At 43.6% G+C, this 19,066-nt stretch overlaps 1 protein-coding gene across 2 annotated transcripts in view; it reads right to left on the bottom strand.

Moving 5' to 3' along the window:
* Nucleotides 1-19,066, bottom strand: part of cpxm1 (carboxypeptidase X (M14 family), member 1) — a 31,918-nt gene that overhangs the window by 12,451 nt on the left and 401 nt on the right. The window contains exons 2-5 of one of the 2 annotated variants that reach the window (XM_002936268.4): nt 15,203-15,301; nt 8,683-8,792; nt 7,675-7,814; nt 7,367-7,451 (exon numbers count right to left, since the gene is read on the bottom strand). In XM_002936268.4, coding sequence (XP_002936314.2) covers nt 7,367-7,451; nt 7,675-7,814; nt 8,683-8,792; nt 15,203-15,301 — 434 coding nt within the window. The remainder of the gene's footprint in view (nt 1-7,366; nt 7,452-7,674; nt 7,815-8,682; nt 8,793-15,202; nt 15,302-19,066) is intronic. The other variant, XM_004911316.3, reaches the window with a different exon arrangement.

Here is a 19,066-nt window from a genome sequence, read left to right as displayed (position 1 = left end):
GTGGCATGGCAGGGACTGGCAGAGTGGCATGGCAGAGGGACTGGCAGAGTGGGATGGCAGGGGGACTGGCAGAGTGGCACGGCAGAGGGACTGGCAGAGTGGCACGGCAGGGGGACTGGCAGAGTGGCACGGCAGGGGGACTGGCAGAGGGGCACGGAAGGGGGACTGGCAGAGTGGCACGGCAGAGGGACTGGCAGAGTGGCACGGCAGAGGGACTGGCAGAGTGGCACGACAGAGGGATTGGCAGAGCGGCATGGCAGAGGAGGAGCGGTTGGAGAGGTGTATGAGCCTGGCAGCAGTATTCATTAGGGACTGGAGAGGGGACAGTCTTTGGAGGGGAAGGCCAATTAATGGGGAGTTACAGTAGTCCAGGCGAGATATTATAAGAGAGTGAATAAGAATTTTGGCAGCATCTTGGGTGATAAATGATCGTATTTTGGAGATATTTCTTAGGTGAAAGTGACATGATTTGATAAGTGATTGGATATGAGGAGTGAAGGACAGGGCAGAATGGGGGGTAACCCCAAGGCACCGGGCCTGGGGAGATGGGGTGATGGTAGAATTGTTAACCTGTATAGATACCTCGGGAACAATGTGGACGTTGGATGGGGGAAAGAGAACCAATTCAGTCCTAGAGAGGTAACGTTGGGACATCCAAGTGGAGATAGCGGACAGGCAGGAAGAGACGCGAGTTAGAAGCTCTGGGTTGAGATCAGGAGAGGAAAGATAGATCTGAGTATCGTCAGCATAGAGGTGGTACTGACAGCCAAAAGAATTGATTCATTTGCCAAGGGAGGAGGTATAGAGAGAAAATAGTAAGGGGCCCAGGACAGAGCCTTGAGGAACCCCGACAGAAAGAGGCAGGGGGAGAAGATGATTCCCCATTGTAAGAGACACTGAAGGATCGATCTGAGAGATAAGATGAAACCCAGGATAAGGCAGTGTCACAAAGGCCAAGAGAGCAGAGAGACTGGAGGAGAAGAGGGTGATCCACAGTGTCAAAAGCAGTTGAGAAATTGTGAAGTATTAGTAGCAGTGTTTTTTGGCTTTAGCCGATAGAAGGGTCAATTTCCTTGTCTGATTCAGGGTCGGCTTGTAGTTATTTTGCCCACAGTGTATGTATTCTCTGTACAACGTGACCTATATTGTGGGGTAAGTAGAACGTTCTGTGGGCCTGATTCACTAAAGTGCAATTTAACGCGCGCTATTTATAACGTGCGGTAAAAATTTTACCGCGTCTTAATTTTGGCGATTTTTCGCACGATTCACTATAAGCATACTCGCGCTTTTTTACGCGCGATATTGCATGCGTTATTTAACTCGCGAAGACTATTTCAATGCGCTATTTGCTGGTACATGTGCTAAATTACGCCCGCGACTAGTCACCGCATATGAATGGTAGCTTAGAAATAGTGTATAAAAATTGTCGCCGCATATAAATGGTGTATATAAATATTAGCCACATATAAATGGTAGCATATAAATAGTAGCATATAAATGGTAGCATATAAATGGTATCATATAAATAGTAGCATATAAATGGTATCATATAAATAGTAGCATATAAATGGTAGCATATAAATGGTAGCATATAAATAGTAGCCACATATAAATGGTAGCCACATATAAATGGTAGCATATAAATGGTAGTCATATAAATAGTAGCCACATATAAATGGTAGCCACATATAAATAGTAGCATATAAATGGTAGCATATAAATAGTAGCCACATATAAATGGTAGCATATAAATGGTATCATATAAATAGTAGCATATAAATGGTAGCATATAAATAGTAGCCACATATAAATGGTAGCATATAAATGGTATCATATAAATAGTAGATGCTTATAAATAGTAGCCACTAGTGATGAGCAAATGTGTTCTGGTTATCTTTAGTGAAAATTAGCAAATCTTTCGAAAGATCCACGAAACGGCAAAAATGTTGTGCGGGCAAAAAAATTGTTGCTGTGACTATTATTTTTTGACGCTTGTATAAATTTTTGTATGTGCGGTGAATTTTTGCGTGGCAAATTTTTTCAGGCGTTTTGCCATTGGCGGATTGTTTTGCGAAATGCATGAAAAAATCCGCCGCAAAAAAATTCAACGCACGTCCAAAAATTCGCTGCGAATCCATGCCTGGCGAAACATTTCATCACTTGTAGCCAAATATAAATAGTCGCGCAAATGAACGCACGCCATGTTAGCCATACACGCCAATACTTGCAGAAAATTACTGTATTAAAAATGACCATTTCCCTGCAAACTGGCGGCTGCGTCACTCTGGGGGAAACACAGACTGAATAAATAACACTGTAAGTCCATATTTTATTGCAAAAAATCATTTACTGTACTTTGTACAATTTTTTGTATAATTTTTCGCCTGCCTGTAGTAGGTGTTAATTTTTGCATAGCTGAATGCAATATTTAGCGCGCCAAAGTTATAGTGAATCATGCGATCGTATTCTTTTCAGCACGGAAATGAACGTATGCGGTAAAACTAGCGCGAGAAATACTGCATGCGAAAATGCGACTTATCGCATGCGGTAATGCTGTAGTGAATCGCGCGCTAATTGTCGCGTCTTTTTTACCGCAAAAAAGCGTGCGATAAACTTTAGTGAATCAGGCCCTGTGTCTCTAATGCCCATAACGTATTAAGCAGGATCTAACTCCCAGCCTCAAAAGGGAGGGCAGTGCTTTGCCCTGTGCTGCCAGTGACATGTTTGTGGCTTGGAGCTGCCCCAGAAAAACCAGAGCTGGGCCAAGAATTATAAGCAATAATTGTTGCGGACTGAAAAGACCCCATTGAATCCTAGAAGTGAGATGGCAGATAAAACCATCTGTCAGTTATATAAGATGACGAGGGCAGAATCGGTAGGGTTTTGGTTCCCAAATACACACAACAGCACAGAGGAATATATGGGGTTTTAGCAGGCTGAATTTCAGCACAGTTTGTCCTTGACTTAATAAACAGTAGCAAATAGCAAAGAAAGAGGTGGCTCAGTGTGAAGCACTCATCCTGCAATATAAAGATGCATTTCTGTGCCCAAAGGTGGCACCTTGCTGGATAAGGGGACCATGTCTGCCCTAGACCCATATGCACTGATTTGTTGTAACTTACACGGTAGTTAGGGTTTGGATCCTATATTGCAAAATCCTGCAAAAAAAGGCTGGGATTCAGGCAAAATAAACTAAATACAGAATTTGATACATGACTGCTTTCTTGTCTACTCGGCTGCTCACTGTTCTGTGGATCAACCCTGCGGCTGAACCCTGGTCCCAAATAAGAGGGAGTTTTCTCATTGTATTGATATCCTTGAACCCATGCAATGTCTATGTTCTAACCTCTATAGACCTACTCAATGGGACAATCACACATTCAGATTCTCACTAGTCTGGACCAAGGCCTGTCCCTTGATTGATCACTGGGCCTGGAGGAGGAATTACAGAGAATACAGAGCTATGTGACCCAAGTACTTGGGGGAGACTGGAGTCACTAACCCAGGAGCCTTGGTTTTAAATGGAGTTTAAAGGAAAGGACAACTTATACAGTAATACAGGTATAGAATCCTTTATCCGGAAACCTGTTATCCAGAAAGTTCAGAATTACGGAAAGGTCATCTCCCATAGACTCCATTATAAGCAAATAATTTTAATTTTATAAAATAATTTCCTTTTTCTCTGTAATAATAAAACAGTACCTGTACTTGATCCCAACTAAGATATAATTACCCCTTATTTGGGGCAGAACAGCCCTATTGGGTTTATTTAATGGTTAAATGATTCCCTTTTCTCTGTAATAATAAAACAGTACCTGTACTTGATCCCAACTAAGATATAATTACCCCTTATTGGGGGCAGAACAGTCGTATTGGGTTTATTTAATGGTTAAATGATTCCCTTTTCTCTGTAATAATAAAACAGTACCTGTACTTGATCCCAACTAAGATATAATTACCCCTTATTGGGGGCAGAACAGCCCTATTGGGTTTATTTAATGGTTAAATGATTCCTTTTTCTCTGTAATAATAAAACAGTACCTGTACTTGATCCCAACTAAGATATAATTACCCCTTATTGGGGGCAGAACAGCCCTATTGGGTTTATTTAATGGTTAAATGATTCCCTTTTCTCTGTAATAATAAAACAGTACCTGTACTTGATCCCAACTAAGATATAATTACCCCTTATTGGGGGCAGAACAGCCCTATTGGGTTTATTTCATGGTTAAATGATTCCCTTTTCTCTGTAATAATAAAACAGTACCTGTACTTGATCCCAACTAAGATATAATTACCCCTTATTGGGGCAGAACAGCCCTATTGGGTTTATTTAATGGTTAAATGATTCCTTTTTCTCTGTAATAATAAAACAGTACCTGTACTTGATCCCAACTAAGATATAATTACCCCTTATTGGGACAGAACAGCCCTATTGGGTTTATTTCATGGTTAAATGATTCCCTCTTCTCTGTAATAATAAAACAGTACCTGTACTTGATCCCAACAGTATCTAAAAGATCCCTTATCCGGAAAACACCAGGTCCCAAGCATTCTGGATAACTGGTCCTATACCTATATCTTATAATAATAAATAAATCACCAGTATATAGAACCCCAAGTGTGTATGACTTGCCATCTGGAGACTCAGAATGAAATGATTCCCTGGGTGCCAGTTCAGCTGCAGGTAAACCTCACACTTACTGTGCCGGGGGGGTTACATGGCTCTGATTAGCAGCCTCTTCTCCGTGGATTATTAAAGCCACTCTGTGTTCTGTGAAGCTAAGCAAAACCTCTAATAACCTGAGAAATATTTCCAAGCTGGCAGCCAGGGAACCAGCCCAAGTGTCACGAGAGCCAGTTCCGCCCTCTACAAAACAAAAATAAACCCTAATGGCACAGCAGGATGGAGACAGGACTCATAAACCTGGAAGCACAGGGTCTGCCTTGTCTCTGCTCACATTAAGCGTATTTATTGGGATATATTATAGCTGAAATTTGTAGTAATTTACACTGAAAATGTTTTTTTTTTATACCTGCACCTATTAAAAAAATTATTTTAATTCTGCTTAAGTATCAAGCAGCCTTTCATTCTTCCTCTGTTACTGGATTACAGCACCCTTTGTGCTTCAGTGCAAGTTTATATACTTGAGAATGGTAAGGGCTGTAGCTCGGTGTTAGAGTCCAGGGCAATGAGAGAGAAACAACCTATCCGTGTTTGCTGCTCAAGAAACAATGCAAGATGCTTCTGGCACCACCATATCCCCAAGATACAAGTTGCTGCCTCTTAAAGGGGCAGGCTGTCTACATATACTATTGTTTGGTAGCTTTTTGTTCTGGGTTCCTTCTCTTGTTGTTTTCTAGGAAATCACTGCCATTCTGATGCTAAAGTCTACCTTAGAATTCCACCTTGTAGTCTGTTGCCATATCCAGAACTCTTTTTTTCGCAATAGATTCATGGATTTTAGTTCCAGCATTCCTACACTTGTTTAGTTTAATGGACCATTTTGGTATTTGGGCCCTATTCTCTTGGTGGAATTTGTCTTGTTGACCCTTGCTGTCCACTTCAGTGTTCATCACTTACTTTGTATCCAACACCTTTTGCCTTATTGCAGCCAGTTTCTCTCTTAACTTGGCTTGTTTTTATATGCCCACTCCATTGTGGACACAGACTGTATAACTATGAATTCATTTTTCCAGTCTGCTGCCTGCATTAGTCTCCTTTGAACTGCTCAGAGCTTCTGGCTTCACGCTACGGCCTGTTACTGGAACTTAGTATTGTTTAATGTCTGTTCTTTCACACTAAAGGTGCCCATACACGTGAAGATCCACTCGCTTGGCGAGGCCGCCAAGAGAGCGGATCATCTCCTGATATCCCCACCTACGGGTGGGCGATATCGGGGAAAATGTAGGCTACAGGGCCAAACGATGGAATTATAATGGCGGCAATGGGGCAATCGGTTCAGAGACCGCATCAATGAGCTGATGCGGTCCCCGATCCGACTTAATCTTTTAACCTGCCCGATCGATATCTGGCCAATTTCAGGCCTGATATCGGTCGGGCAAGCCCCTCGTTCCTGCCCCTACATGGCCACCTTAAGCCGACATGTGTTGGAGGTGTAAAACGCAAAGCTGTCTGTTGCTGGTAGAAAAGAACATAAATTGCGTATGACATTGACCCTAATGGTTTATCTCCCATGTGGCTTCCTGACATAGATGAAGACACATTCCGACAAACTATAATTTCTCCATGACCTTCCTGCTTTCATAACAGTATTTTAGACCAGTCCACTTCTTGAGTCTATGACTTGTTGGGTACCAGTATTAACCATCACATGTCATAGAAGGACCTGCTTAACATTATGTCACAGTGAGGCACTGTGCAGACACATCTTTACCCATTCCATATTGTCCCAGTGACAACGATAGACTAGACTAGAACAAGTATAATCTACACTGTACTCTGTTTACTGTAGATTCTACAGTCAACAGAGTATCTCTAACCTTTTAAAGTGCCTGCTTCTTCTTCTTCTTCTTCTTCTTGCTCATAATAGGCCACCATCTGGTCTGCTTGTAGGAGGTCCCAAGCCCTTGAATGACTATACGGTAAACCAGGAGCTTGCTGGGCTTTGTAAGTGTCCTGAGCGTCTATTCAGTTCATGGCAAAAGACCCTTATTATTTGGACCTCTTCCTTACCCACTATAAATTCTTTTAAACTGGTTATACTTGCCCTATGTTTATTTATATAGTATTTATATAGTAGTACATTTGTACAGTAATAGTACAGACATGGGGAACACACAGTACATTAATGAATATAAATATATAAGGGCTCATTTACGTCTGCAGATACAGTGAACTAAGTGCAATTTCGAGCCGTTGGCATGTTTTCCCCCACAGTGTTTTTTTCCCAGAACCCAAGTGTCACTGGGGCCACAAACCAGTGTTGCACCTGACTCAGTTGCACTGTGCCTGATGCAATTGCATGCCGTCATTTCCAGAGTTCAGCATGTAAACGGCATCTGCCTTTTAATGCAGGGCAGGAAGGGAACCCTGGAGCTTACGTCTGGTCAGGAGGTGGTAGTAGCTCCAGGGTTCCCCTGCATCAATAGGCACCCAATTCGGAATGGAAGGCAGAAAGGACTGAGTGGCACTAAGTACAACTATACTGAAGTGGCACTAAGTACAACTATACACAAGTACCTTAATTGAAAATGGTATTAGGTGCAATTGCCTGTGGGGAAAAGCACAAGTTGCCCCGTGTGTCTGCGGACATGAATAAGCCCTATAGAATTATGTAGGAATGAAACCCCTTCCCCATAGAGTCATTCCTAAGAGATACCCATTATTTGAGGGCATACTCACCACTTCCTCTGTGCCATTCTTGCACGTCTGCCAGGTATGGGTGTCATTGCTGACTTGCACTTTGTATGATGTCACCCAGTCATCTCTGTGAAAGAAAAGGGTATAACTCGGTTATTGACTTTTTTCCATTTCAACATGATAAATGATTTAGAAATATATATTTATGTGCAAATAATAATGGAATAGGCAGCCTTAAGGAAATGAAAAGTTCTCATTTTTGGTAAAACGTAGAGGCCTACGTTGCTTTGCGCCTTCCTACTAAACATGCCTCAGACTTGAACACTGGTTTAAGTTTAACTGGTTCTCACGTCCATATGGAGTTCTTGCCCTGAGTGATGACTCCAGTAAAGCGAGTGAGCCTTCTGGCATCCACCTCGAACCACTGCTGGGTGTTTTTCTCGTCAGCGCACCATCCGCCATCAAAAAAATCATCATCGTAGATTCCAGACTAAAAGAGGGGAAAATATTTTGATGACGATTTATGTCTTACCCTGGATGAAAGACCAATGTACACTTGTGTTCGACTTGAGCCCAGTAGACCAGGGTTGTGCTGAAAATTGGTCTTGCCTGTTGTTTAACTATACCATCTACAGCCAATTAGTCACTGAACTGGTATACCGTTAGCCAACCGATGTCGCCAAGCGAGCGGATCTTCTCCCGATATCCCCCGCCTACGGGTGGGTGATATCGGGAGAATCCAGGCTAATTCGATTTATAATCGAATTATAAAGAACGGGTATAGGCAAAGTCAATTCAGGGACTGCATCAACGAGCCGATGCGGTCCATGATTCGACTAGATTTTTTAACCTGCCCAATCGATATCTGGCCAATTTCAGGCCAAATATCGGTTGGGCAGGCCCATCGGTAGTGCCCATACACGGGCCGATAAGCTGCCGAATTGGTCTAAGGGACTGATATCGGCAGCTAGAATCGGCCCGTGTATGGGGACCTTAACTTTAAGGTGGGAAAGGATTTAATCAACCTATAGCCAATCAGAGTTTAAGTGGCATGACCTCTTAGGGCCATCTTGGTTTTTAGCTTGGTCTCTCCACCAAGACAGACCTTTATACTCTTTAGGTAAAAAGAGAATTGGAATGTACGGACACACCAGAATGAGTGGGCAGAAGACTGGGAGTCTTTGGTTGGCTTTCTTTGTGTTAAGCATTGTACAGGCATATCATACTGCCTCCCTTCTCTACACCAGTCACCAGTTTATCACCCTATATATAGAACTTTCCCTCATTCATTATTGGCAAAACCTAAAGGAAAAGGGGTAGAGTAATTTATCCTTAGTTAATATTAGTTTCTGTCCCACCTGTATGTTGAGACGCCCTCTGTGGGCCCCCAGGCCGTAGCGCTTGGTACTGGATGCTCTCAGCTGGGAATCGGACACTCGAAGCGACTTCAGGCCCAGTGGGGGGCATGCTATAAAGAGGACATAGGAATAGTGAGGAACTTTAAACCCTGGCTATACAGATAATGGCGCTGTGAAGGATATACGAGAAAACTGCCTGGTCACATGATCCTACACTCTGCATCTACAATGATAAACACCTCAAAGAGTTTTTTATTCCTTTCCTGCTGTCAGCAATACTGCTCTTGGCACACCAGAAAAAGGAGCAATAGATTTCCTAACCCAAGAATACATAGGAAAGGACTGGTAGCCTAGCTGTGTCTGCCCAATGAATGTATCAAAGCTCTGTGACACTGAATGATGCTGTAGGCATCTCTATTCACAGCTAATCACAAAGGATTATACAAACTGAACAGATACAAATAATAGCCCCCTACCTACTAAGATGGTACCAGACTTGGGTGACCACTCTCACACATCATCTATTACATATCCCTGATACAATGCTCTTCTTTTGCCACTGTCTGTAGGGCATATCATTCTTACCTTTGGTCAGCAGATGATTTGCCTTTGGATCATGGGTGCGGCAAGGGCCAATCGTGGATCAGGTAGGATGATCAAGGTTGAAGCTGGGGTACAGCTTTGCTAAAGGAATAATTTATCCACCCCTGCCTTTGGTGTTTATATGTCAAGCCAATTTAACAGTTTACCAACCCTTCCCCCAGGACTTTTCTGATGTCGGGGTCCCAGTGCAATGTCCTGTCTAACCTTCCCTAAAACTAGCCTTGTTCCCCAGTGATATTCACTGAGTTATATCCTAAAATAAGTAGAACGAGTGGAAGCTCAGGGCATTTACCCACTTGTGCCCCTCCCTCCCATTAGGGTGGAACCCATGTCTATGCTGCATATTGGTTGATCTTTCCAGCTTTCAAATGGGGGTCACTGACCACAACAGATAAAAAAAAAACTTTTGCTCTTTGAGGCTGCACTTTTATTGTTATCGTGAATTTCTATTAATTATATTTTCAATTGATTTCAATTGCTCATAGTCTCGCCATTGCCTGGTTGCTAAGGTTAGCAAGACCCTAGCAACCAAATTACTGCCGAAATTCCAAACTGGAGAGCTGCTGAACAAAAAACGAAATAACTGAAAAACCAAAGATAATAAAAAATGAAAACCAATGGCAAACGGTCTCAGAATATCAATGTCTACATCATAAAAGTGAATTCAAAGGAATTTCATAGTTATAGCATACCAACATAGAGCTGTTACCTAAGTAACCGTAACTCCATTTGCCTTTATAATTATAAATATATTTATCTTTGTAGTTTATATTTTGCTGTATCAAGTAATAGAATTCTGTTGCAGACGATGGGTCAGTATAACAGATGGAGTCCATTACTGAAGCCATTTCCTTAGAGATATTCTAGACACTGACCTATTTCCCTATCTTGTATTTACCTAGATCTCAGTTGGACAGCCGGATCCTTCTGACATCTGGTTTTGGTTGGTGTATATGCTGATGCCCCCCCCCCCCCCCATCCTCCCCAGCCTGTAACAATAACAAGGTAAAGTACAAAGGAATGCTGCTAAATACCCAGGGGTGACTCTGCCCCTCTCTCTAACACACTGGGAGCTCATTTAGACAGAAACACTGTATGTGAGCATTTTACTTTCAAACGGGATCAGACTCATGAGTATAATCTAAACAAACCAGAAAAAGAAAAGTTGCCTTGAGTAGGACACTGCTGGTTTCTATTAGTTTAAAAAATATTTACCCAGGATTCCATACTGGGTTTTGGGCTGATTTATTGAGAATTTCTTCAAAAACCCAACTAGTCCTGCCCATCTGTTCCTGTCTCCTTTCCCAGGTTGTGCAGTGGAGCCAGTGGCACTTAGCACACTGTACTGTAGGATAGGAACCAATCAGCAGCTAGGTGGACCTGATAGGGAACTGAAGCCTGCCTTTGACTGGAGGACTGTGATTGGCTGTTCCATTGTAATGTGCTTCTGGCAGGGACCTTTGGAACAGGCCCACCCCTAATTTCAAACACAAAGACAGTACCAGATCAATGGGGAGCGACAATAATAGGGCCATTTTAAAGAAAATTATCAATATCTAGTATTCATTTTGATTATAAGCTATATGGGGCAGTGACCTGCTTCCTCTTGTCTCAGATTAAGTTGTCCCCTTAAGAAGCCTGTTCCTGCTGAACTTTGCTTAGTATAGGGGAATACCTATTCTGCTATAGGTGTACGTTATCTCTCTGTACAGGCTATGAGCAAACTTAGGGGGCTGTTCCTGCTGAATTGTGCTTAGTACAGGGGAATCCCTATGTGCCATAGTTTTATGGTATCTCTCTATTTATACTATGAGCAAACTTAGGGGGCTGTTCCTGCTGAATTGTGCTTAGTACAGGGGAATCCCTATGTGCCATAGTTTTATGGTATCTCTCTGTACAGGCTATGAGCAAACTTAGGGGGCTGTTCCTGCTGTATTGTCCTTAGTACAGGGGAATCCCTATGCTGCCATAGTTTTATGGTATCTCTCTGTACAGGCTATGAGCAAACTTAGGGGGCTGTTCCTGCTGAATTGTGCTTAGTACAGGGGAATTCCTGTGCTGCCATAGTTTTATGGTATCTCTTTGTACAGGCTATGAGCAAACTTAGGGGGCTGTTCCTGCTGAATTGTGCTTAGTACAGGGGAATCCCTATGCTGCCATAGTTTTATGGTATATCTCTGTACAGGCTATGAGCAAACTTAGGGGGCTGTTCCTGCTGAATTGTGCTTAGTACAGGGGAATCCCTATGTGCCATAGTTTTATGGTATCTCTCTGTACAGGCTATGAGCTGCTGATGTGTGCTTTCATGAATGCTTTCATATACAAACCCTCTCTAACCATTGCCCTGCCAATAGTTTCTTTCCCTGTGTCAGGGCTGAGCCCCCCTGTCTGTAGAAGAGCTGGAGATGGAACTAACGTTGCCCAAGGCTGTTCCTTTCCTGCACAGCATATGGTAAATCTGATTCACAAGCACATTTTTGAGGTGAGTGAGTCTTACTCTCTGGTGTGTTTGGATGCCTCAGCCTCACTGCTTTGTCTTTATACAGCTTCTTACTGAGCACAAATCAGACATACGGTAAATGTGTGTGAGGTTGCCCATGTTAAAGGGATACTACTTACCGTTACCCTTCTTTTAACCCTAGCCTATAAACAGCCTATAAAGTGACTGCCGACATCCTTCATGTAATTAACGAGAAAGATCAGTCTGAGTAGTTAAGCACATTCTGTTTATATGCCCAAGACAGTAGCTAATACTACATAGGTATCTGCTGTAGGAAATAAGAAAGGACTAATAGGCTAGTCTGAGGCCCCCTAGGGCTTGGGCCCCCTGTATATCCTCTGTTACTGACAGGTCAGTCCGACCCTGACCCTTATAACCCATGTAGGAGGTCAGTTGGGGTGAAAGCATATTTGCTATGTATTCCTGAGACTATGTCTGAATGGCTGATAGACCAGTGTATTCCTGTATATGTAGCCTTGTTATATTCTTAGGGGGCCCTGACAAAAATCTGGCTCTCCAGTGGGGGGTGGAATGTCTGACAGCCACTGCTCTAGAAGGACCTCTCTGGGTAAGTGAACAAAAGCTGCCAAGAGTGTAAAGGTGGCCACAGGGCCGCCATCAGAAATCACGGGGCCCCTCACAACAAATTTTTCTGGGCCCCCCCTCCTCCCACGCCCTGCCCCCCAATAGCCCCCCCCCAGTAACCTCTGTCATCAGTTTGAAGGACACACAGACATTAGTAGCCAGGGCCCCCTAAAACATTGGTAGCCAGGGGTTACATTTTGCAGTGGTGTCAGCCCAGGGCCCCCTAAAACATTGCTGGTCCTCCCCCAGTGTCCTCATACTAGGCCCACTCCCTGCTGCTTCCTGCTCCCCCACTGCTTCCTCCAGCTTCCCCCCCAGCATCCTCCCTAACATCCTCCAGCTCCTCCCCAGCATCCTCCAGCTCCCCCTAACATGCTCCAGCTCCTCCCCAGCAACCTCCAGCTCCACCCCAGCATCCTCCAACTCCCCCCCAGCATCCTCCCTAACATCCACAGCTCCCCCCAGCATCCTCCAGCTCCACTCCCCAGCATCCTCCAGCTCCCCCTTAACATTCTCTCTAACATCCTCCAGCTCCCCCCCAGCATCCTCCAGCTCCACTCCCCAGCATCCTCCATCTCCCCACCTCAGCATCCTCCAGCTCCCCCCAGCATCCTTCAGCTCCCCCCTCTGCATTCTCCAGCTCCACTCCCCAGCATCCTCCATCTCCTCCCCTCAGCATCCTCCAGCTCCACTCCCCAGCATCCTGCAGGTCCCCCCTCAGCATCCTCCAGCTCCCCCCCTCACCATCCTCTAGCACTTCTAGCTGGGGCCAAACAATCTAATTAGAACGAAGGCTCTAGGCACAGTCGGTTCTGATATCGGCAGCTAGAATCGGCCCGTGTATGGCCACCTTAAGTCTCTCTGTCCCTACTGCTGCTCCTGGCCCATCTTGTGCTGATGTTGGGGCAGGGGAGACAGAGTATCATTCTTACAGATCTATTATATCTATAAATGTTATAGCCGCTAGCTAGGGTGTTTAAAGGGTAAGTACACTCTTATAGTAGGGCTTGTATTCACATATCTTCAGTATGACTGGGTTATTTGTGCTATAGTAGGAAGGCTTGACTGCAGCACAACATTCCCATTAGTGGAGCATCAATAGGAGCAGTTTAACCATTATGGGTTATTTTGCATTTCCTAGCTAATTAGAAGATGTTGGTTAATGGGAATCTATGATCAGAATGTTCCCTTTGTGGTGCTTGTAGCTTGGAGGAAAGCCTCTCAGTGGATCAACATGCTGACTAAACATTACTAGCCCCCCCCATTGCATTCCTAGGAGTTCTCAGCTAACGCTCCCTTTGACCTTACTGTAAGGGGGATTTTGTTTTTCATTTACTCAGCACAAAATAGAGCCCAGGGACCTGCCACTGAGTCAGCTGCAGGCTGTTGTGGGATGCTGATAGTTGTAGTCCAACAACAGCCGAGGGCCATCCCAGATTCTGTGTTTTGACTGGTTATTTTATCTTCTGGGTACAACATTCAACTCAATAGAGAGCTTGCTTTAAAGAACCAAGAACCACAGACTCATATCAGTCAGGAATGAGAATTTCTTTACTACCCAGCCATGGGAAGGAGAGCAGCCCAGGGGCAGGAAGTGCAGATAATGTGTGTTTCCACCTTAATATATAAGTAAAAGAATAATTTCCACAGTATGGAAACAAGTATCAGTTTATTTGACCCAGAGAGACCTGTTCTCTCAATAAGGGTCACTGTGCAGCTTTAGGGCTGTTTGTGGTGGGGACAAAGGAGCTTTAGGGCTCCTAATGTGGAAGACAAAGGGGCTTTAGGGCTGTTGATACGGGAGGCAATAAAGCTGTAGGGCCTCCAGTATGGAAGAGAAAGGGGCTTTAGGGCTGTTGATACGGGAGGCAATAAAGCTGTAGGGCCTCCAGTGTGGAAGACAAAGGGGCTTTAGGGCTGTTGATATGGGAGGCAATAAAGCTTTAGGCCTCCAGTGTGGAAGACAAAGGGGCTTTAGGGCTGTTGATACAGGGGGCAATAAAGCTTTAGGCCTCCAGTGTGGAAGACAAAGGGGCTTTAGGGCTGTTGATATGGGAGGCAATAAAGCTGTAGGGCCTCCAGTATGGAAGACAAAGGGCCTTTAGGGCTGTTGATATGGGAGGCAATAAAGCTGTAGGGCCTCCAGTATGGAAGACAAAGGGCCTTTAGGGCTGTTGATATGGGAGGCAATAAAGCTGTAGGGCCTCCAGTGTGGAAGACAAAGGGGCTTTAGGGCTGTTGATATGGGAGGCAATAAAGCTGTAGGGCCTCCAGTGTGGAAGACAAAGGGCCTTTAGGGCTGTTGATATGGGAGGCAATAAAGCTGTAGGGCATCCAGTATGGAAGATAAAGGGGCTTTAGGGCTGTTGATACGGGAGGCAATAAAGCTGTAGGGCCTCCAGTGTGGAAGACAAAGGGGCTTTAGGGCTGTTGATACGGGAGGCAATAAAGCTGTAGGGCCTCCAGTGTGGAAGACAAAGGGGCTTTAGGGCTGTTGATATGGGAGGCAATAAAGCTGTAGGGCCTCCAGTATGGAAGATAAAGGGGCTTTAGGGCTTTTGATACAGGGGGCAATAAAGCTGTAGGGCTTCCAGTGTGGAAGACAAAGGGGCTTTAGGGCTGTTGTGGAGTTTTAGGGCTCTCAGAGTGGAAGGAAAAAGGACTTTAGGCTCTTTCTGTGGGAGACAATGGGGCATTTTGTCCCCCGTTGTGGAAGACTATAAGGTATTAGGGTTCTCAGTGTGGAAGACAAAGGCGCGTTAGGGTTCCCTGTGCAGAAGACCAAGGGGCACTTTGGGAGACACCCAAGACACAAGCATTGTTAGTACATACGTTCTCCTTGGCTCTCAGAAGATGGCTTTTCTGCTTTCGGCTTCTTCATTACTTTCACGGTCTTTACTATCTTAACTTTTTTTTTCGTCAGGACCTGGGCTAGAAAATGCAAAGCCAAACAGAGTGTGACTCCTCCTGCCTGTGGGCTCCGCTCACTCACTGCCAAACATACTCACTAGCGAGAAGTGCACACTCATTCACACCCAAACCATCCATGCAGCTCTATTCCAGATGCACGCTTATGTAACACATTGCACAACTGCACAATAGAGAAGGGGTTTAACCCTCACGCTCTGACTGCCAGTACAGGTGGCACTAGAGCATCTCCTCTTAAGCATGGCTGCCTGCCAGTTGCATTGGGCAGTTTGGTTCTTACAGGTGCTGGCACGGAGACTTCATTTGCTGAATTACCGCTTACATGCCAAGTTTTCTTTACTTTCAACTATCCTTTTCCAAACTGAAAAAAATGAAACTTAATGCTGAGTGTTCCCTCTGACTCAACACAAACAGCTGGATGGCATCAGGCCTGCATAGAGTTTTACACATGGAGCTGATGTACAGTAGTTCTATCACACGGTTCTGCCCGAGCCTTGCACTCCCATGCACTCTCACTGTTATACCTGAGCCTCACACACACCAAGCAAGCCTCAGTATGCACACTGTGCCGTGTATACACACTCTACACTACACTACAAACACACTTTCAGGCATGGGTTCATACATTATGAGCAATCAAACAGTTGCACAGTATAAGAGACACACCAGCAGGCTTCATGCAATGGGACAGAGTGGTGGGAAATGGAATATGGAGCCGTGGATGGGTAAAGTCTGGTGAAAGCCAAAATGGGTCAAGCATGACTGTGTGTGATGGTGCAAACATGCCAACTACCCTCCAACTTACCTGAAATCAACCCGTCTACCAGCATGCAGCCCATCTACTCATAGCACCCTTAGCAGTATTTCCTCTGGCCAAACCGTGATGGATCCCCACAATATTATACCAGGCAATCAAAGTAATGGAGCACTGATGAAACGATGAGAGGGTTAAAAACACCTTGCCCAACACAATCCAAACAGAGCTTATTTTTTCAGATCCAGAGGTCAAGGAATAGGAAAATAACCTATACCCGTGTGACAAAAATATGTTTACTTCCATCTGCAACATACCAAGTAAGCTGTAATTGCGCACACTGGCTGCATTTGTGCTCCTAAACCCACCTCCGGGGCTGTGTGTTAGTCCTGCATTATACACTATGGGGGATTAACATCTTGTCTCTATAAGTGCTTTATAAAAACAGAGGGGAGCGTGCACATATCAATGCACCTCTGTTCCCCCAGCAGCTTTAGTGCCAAGGGATTCGGGTTCCTGTTTAGCTTTATGCCAATGGGATACATACACACCGCATCAAACACTTTGGGCTCACATGATCAATTTAAAGTGCTCACTTTGCGGGATTGCATTCAGTGAAATATATTCAGTCTTCAAAGGGCTGCAATATCCCAGTTTCAAACTGGGCACCTACTGTATGAAATCCTCATGCTGAATGGCCATATTGCAACTCTGTTCTTTATCATACATGGTTTTATTTTAATATGTTCTCAGTAGGGCATCATCTTTGCTTCCAAGTAATTGGACAAGTTGGGATAGTTCTTCCAAATCAGTCTGAAGTCTAACAGAAATACAATTTACTGGATGTCTAAGGGTTGTGGGAGACACCACCACAGATAACTGTGCTAAGTAATCTGAGGACTATCACTCATCAACATAAACTGCATACATTTACTCTTTGTTTATGTGACTGAGGGATACTGGCAATGTTGAGTGTTGGATGTAGTTCTTGATGGGCAATGAACTTTAACCAAGTATTGGATGAGGTTCTCAAAGGGGTATGAACTCTAACCAAGTATTGGATGAGGTTCTTAAAGGGGTATGAACTCTAACCAAGTATTGGATGAGGTTCTTAAAGGGGTATTAACTCTTACCAAGTATTGGATGAAGTTCTTGAATAGGTATGAACTCTAACCAAATATTGGATGAGGTTCTTAAAGGGGTATGAACTCGAACCAAGTATTGGATGAGGTTCTTAAAGGGGTATGAACTCTAACCAAGTATTGGATGAGATTCTCAAAGGGGTATGAACTCTAACCGAGTATTGGATGAGGTTCTCGAAGGGGTATTAACTCTAACCAAGTATTGGATGAGGGTCTTAAAGGGGTATTAACTCTTACCAAGTATTGGATGAAGTTCTTGAATAGGTATGAACTCTAACCAAATATTGGATGAGGTTCTTAAAGGGGTATGAACTCGAACCAAGTATTGGATGAGGTTCTTAAAGGGGTATGAACTCGAACCAAGTATTGGATGAGGTTCTCAAAGGGGTATGAACTCTAACCAAATATTGGATGAGGTTCTCAAAGGGGTATGAACTCGAACCAAGTATTGGATGAGGTTCTCAAAGGGGTATGAACTCTAACCAAATATTGGATGAGGTTCTTAAAGGGGTATGAACTCGAACCAAGTATTGGATGAGGTTCTCAAAGGGGTATGAACTCGAACCAAATATTGGATGCGGTTCTCAAAGGGATATGAACTCTAACCAAGTACTGGATGAAGTTCTTGATGGGAAATGAAATCTAACCAAGTATTGGATGAAGTTCTTGATGGAAAATGAGCTCTAACAAAGTATTGGATGAGGTTCTTGATGGGAAATGAACTCTAACCAAGTACTGGATGAAGTTCTTGATGGCAAATGAACTCTAACCAAGTATTGGTTGAAGTTATTGATGGGAAATTAACTCTAACCAAGTATTGGATGAAGTTCTTGATAAGAAATTAACTCTAACCAAGTATTGGATGAAGTTCTTGATAAGAAATTAACTCTAACCAAGTATTGGATGAAGTTCTTGATAAGAAATTAACTCTAACCAAGTATTGGATGAAGTTCTTGATAAGAAATTAACTCTAACCAAGTATTGGACGAAGTTCATGAAGGGGTATGAACTCTAACCAAGTATTGGATAAGATTCATGGTTTAAGGCAGGTTCTCTGGTTTTATTTGTGCAAAGTCAGTGGTGTGAACTTTAACCTTGTGTTGAAGATGTTTATGGTTTGTTTAGAGAAATCTCTGTTTTCACATATGTGATGAAATGAGAGAAAGTCATGTGACTTCTGGGCATGTCTTTGTGAAATTTATTTTTGTTGAAGTGAGACTTTCAACCAATTCTAAAGGTAAAACCATGGGTTGATGTGGGTCCTACACCTTTTGTTGGGTTCAACTACTGTCAACATCGATATATTAGGTAAACGTATGCATTTTCACAGTTCCGAAGTTAGATATTCTATGATTTTGGAGAACATTAAATGAATTATATTATATACTATATACATTATATTGTTATATATATATGTGTACTAAACCTTGGATTTATAATGTTGTTTGTGTGCGTCAAATCTCTTACTTAGGGTTAGGAACTTGATATGTTTAGAAGGAAATTCTTGCTTTGGAGCACTGAGGCCTCTTGCAGGTATTAGGGCAAAGGGCAAGTCATGATCAGACTTGAGAAACTGGTTGCATTCCATAAGGTGGTGTACACACAGAATGCAATAAACATGTACGTGCCAAGGATTAGCTTTAGAGCTAAAGGAATATATAATGGGCAATGAAATAAAGTCAGTGTGACCTATTATTCATTGATCTTCATTCCTGAGATACTGTAAACATAATGCTCCTGCTCATGGTTTGTAACAACCAGATGGACATTAGCTGCATTCCAGCTCAGTAGAAAGCATTCTAAGATGGTGACACCTGTAGGACATGGAAAGTGACAGCCAAAGCCAAGCATTTGTGCCCCGTCAGCATGCTA

The sequence above is a fragment of the Xenopus tropicalis genome, chromosome 1, assembly GCF_000004195.4.
Source record: "Xenopus tropicalis strain Nigerian chromosome 1, UCB_Xtro_10.0, whole genome shotgun sequence".
NCBI classification, from domain to species: Eukaryota; Metazoa; Chordata; class Amphibia; order Anura; family Pipidae; genus Xenopus; species Xenopus tropicalis.
This window is presented reverse-complemented; position numbering and strand designations above follow the sequence as displayed.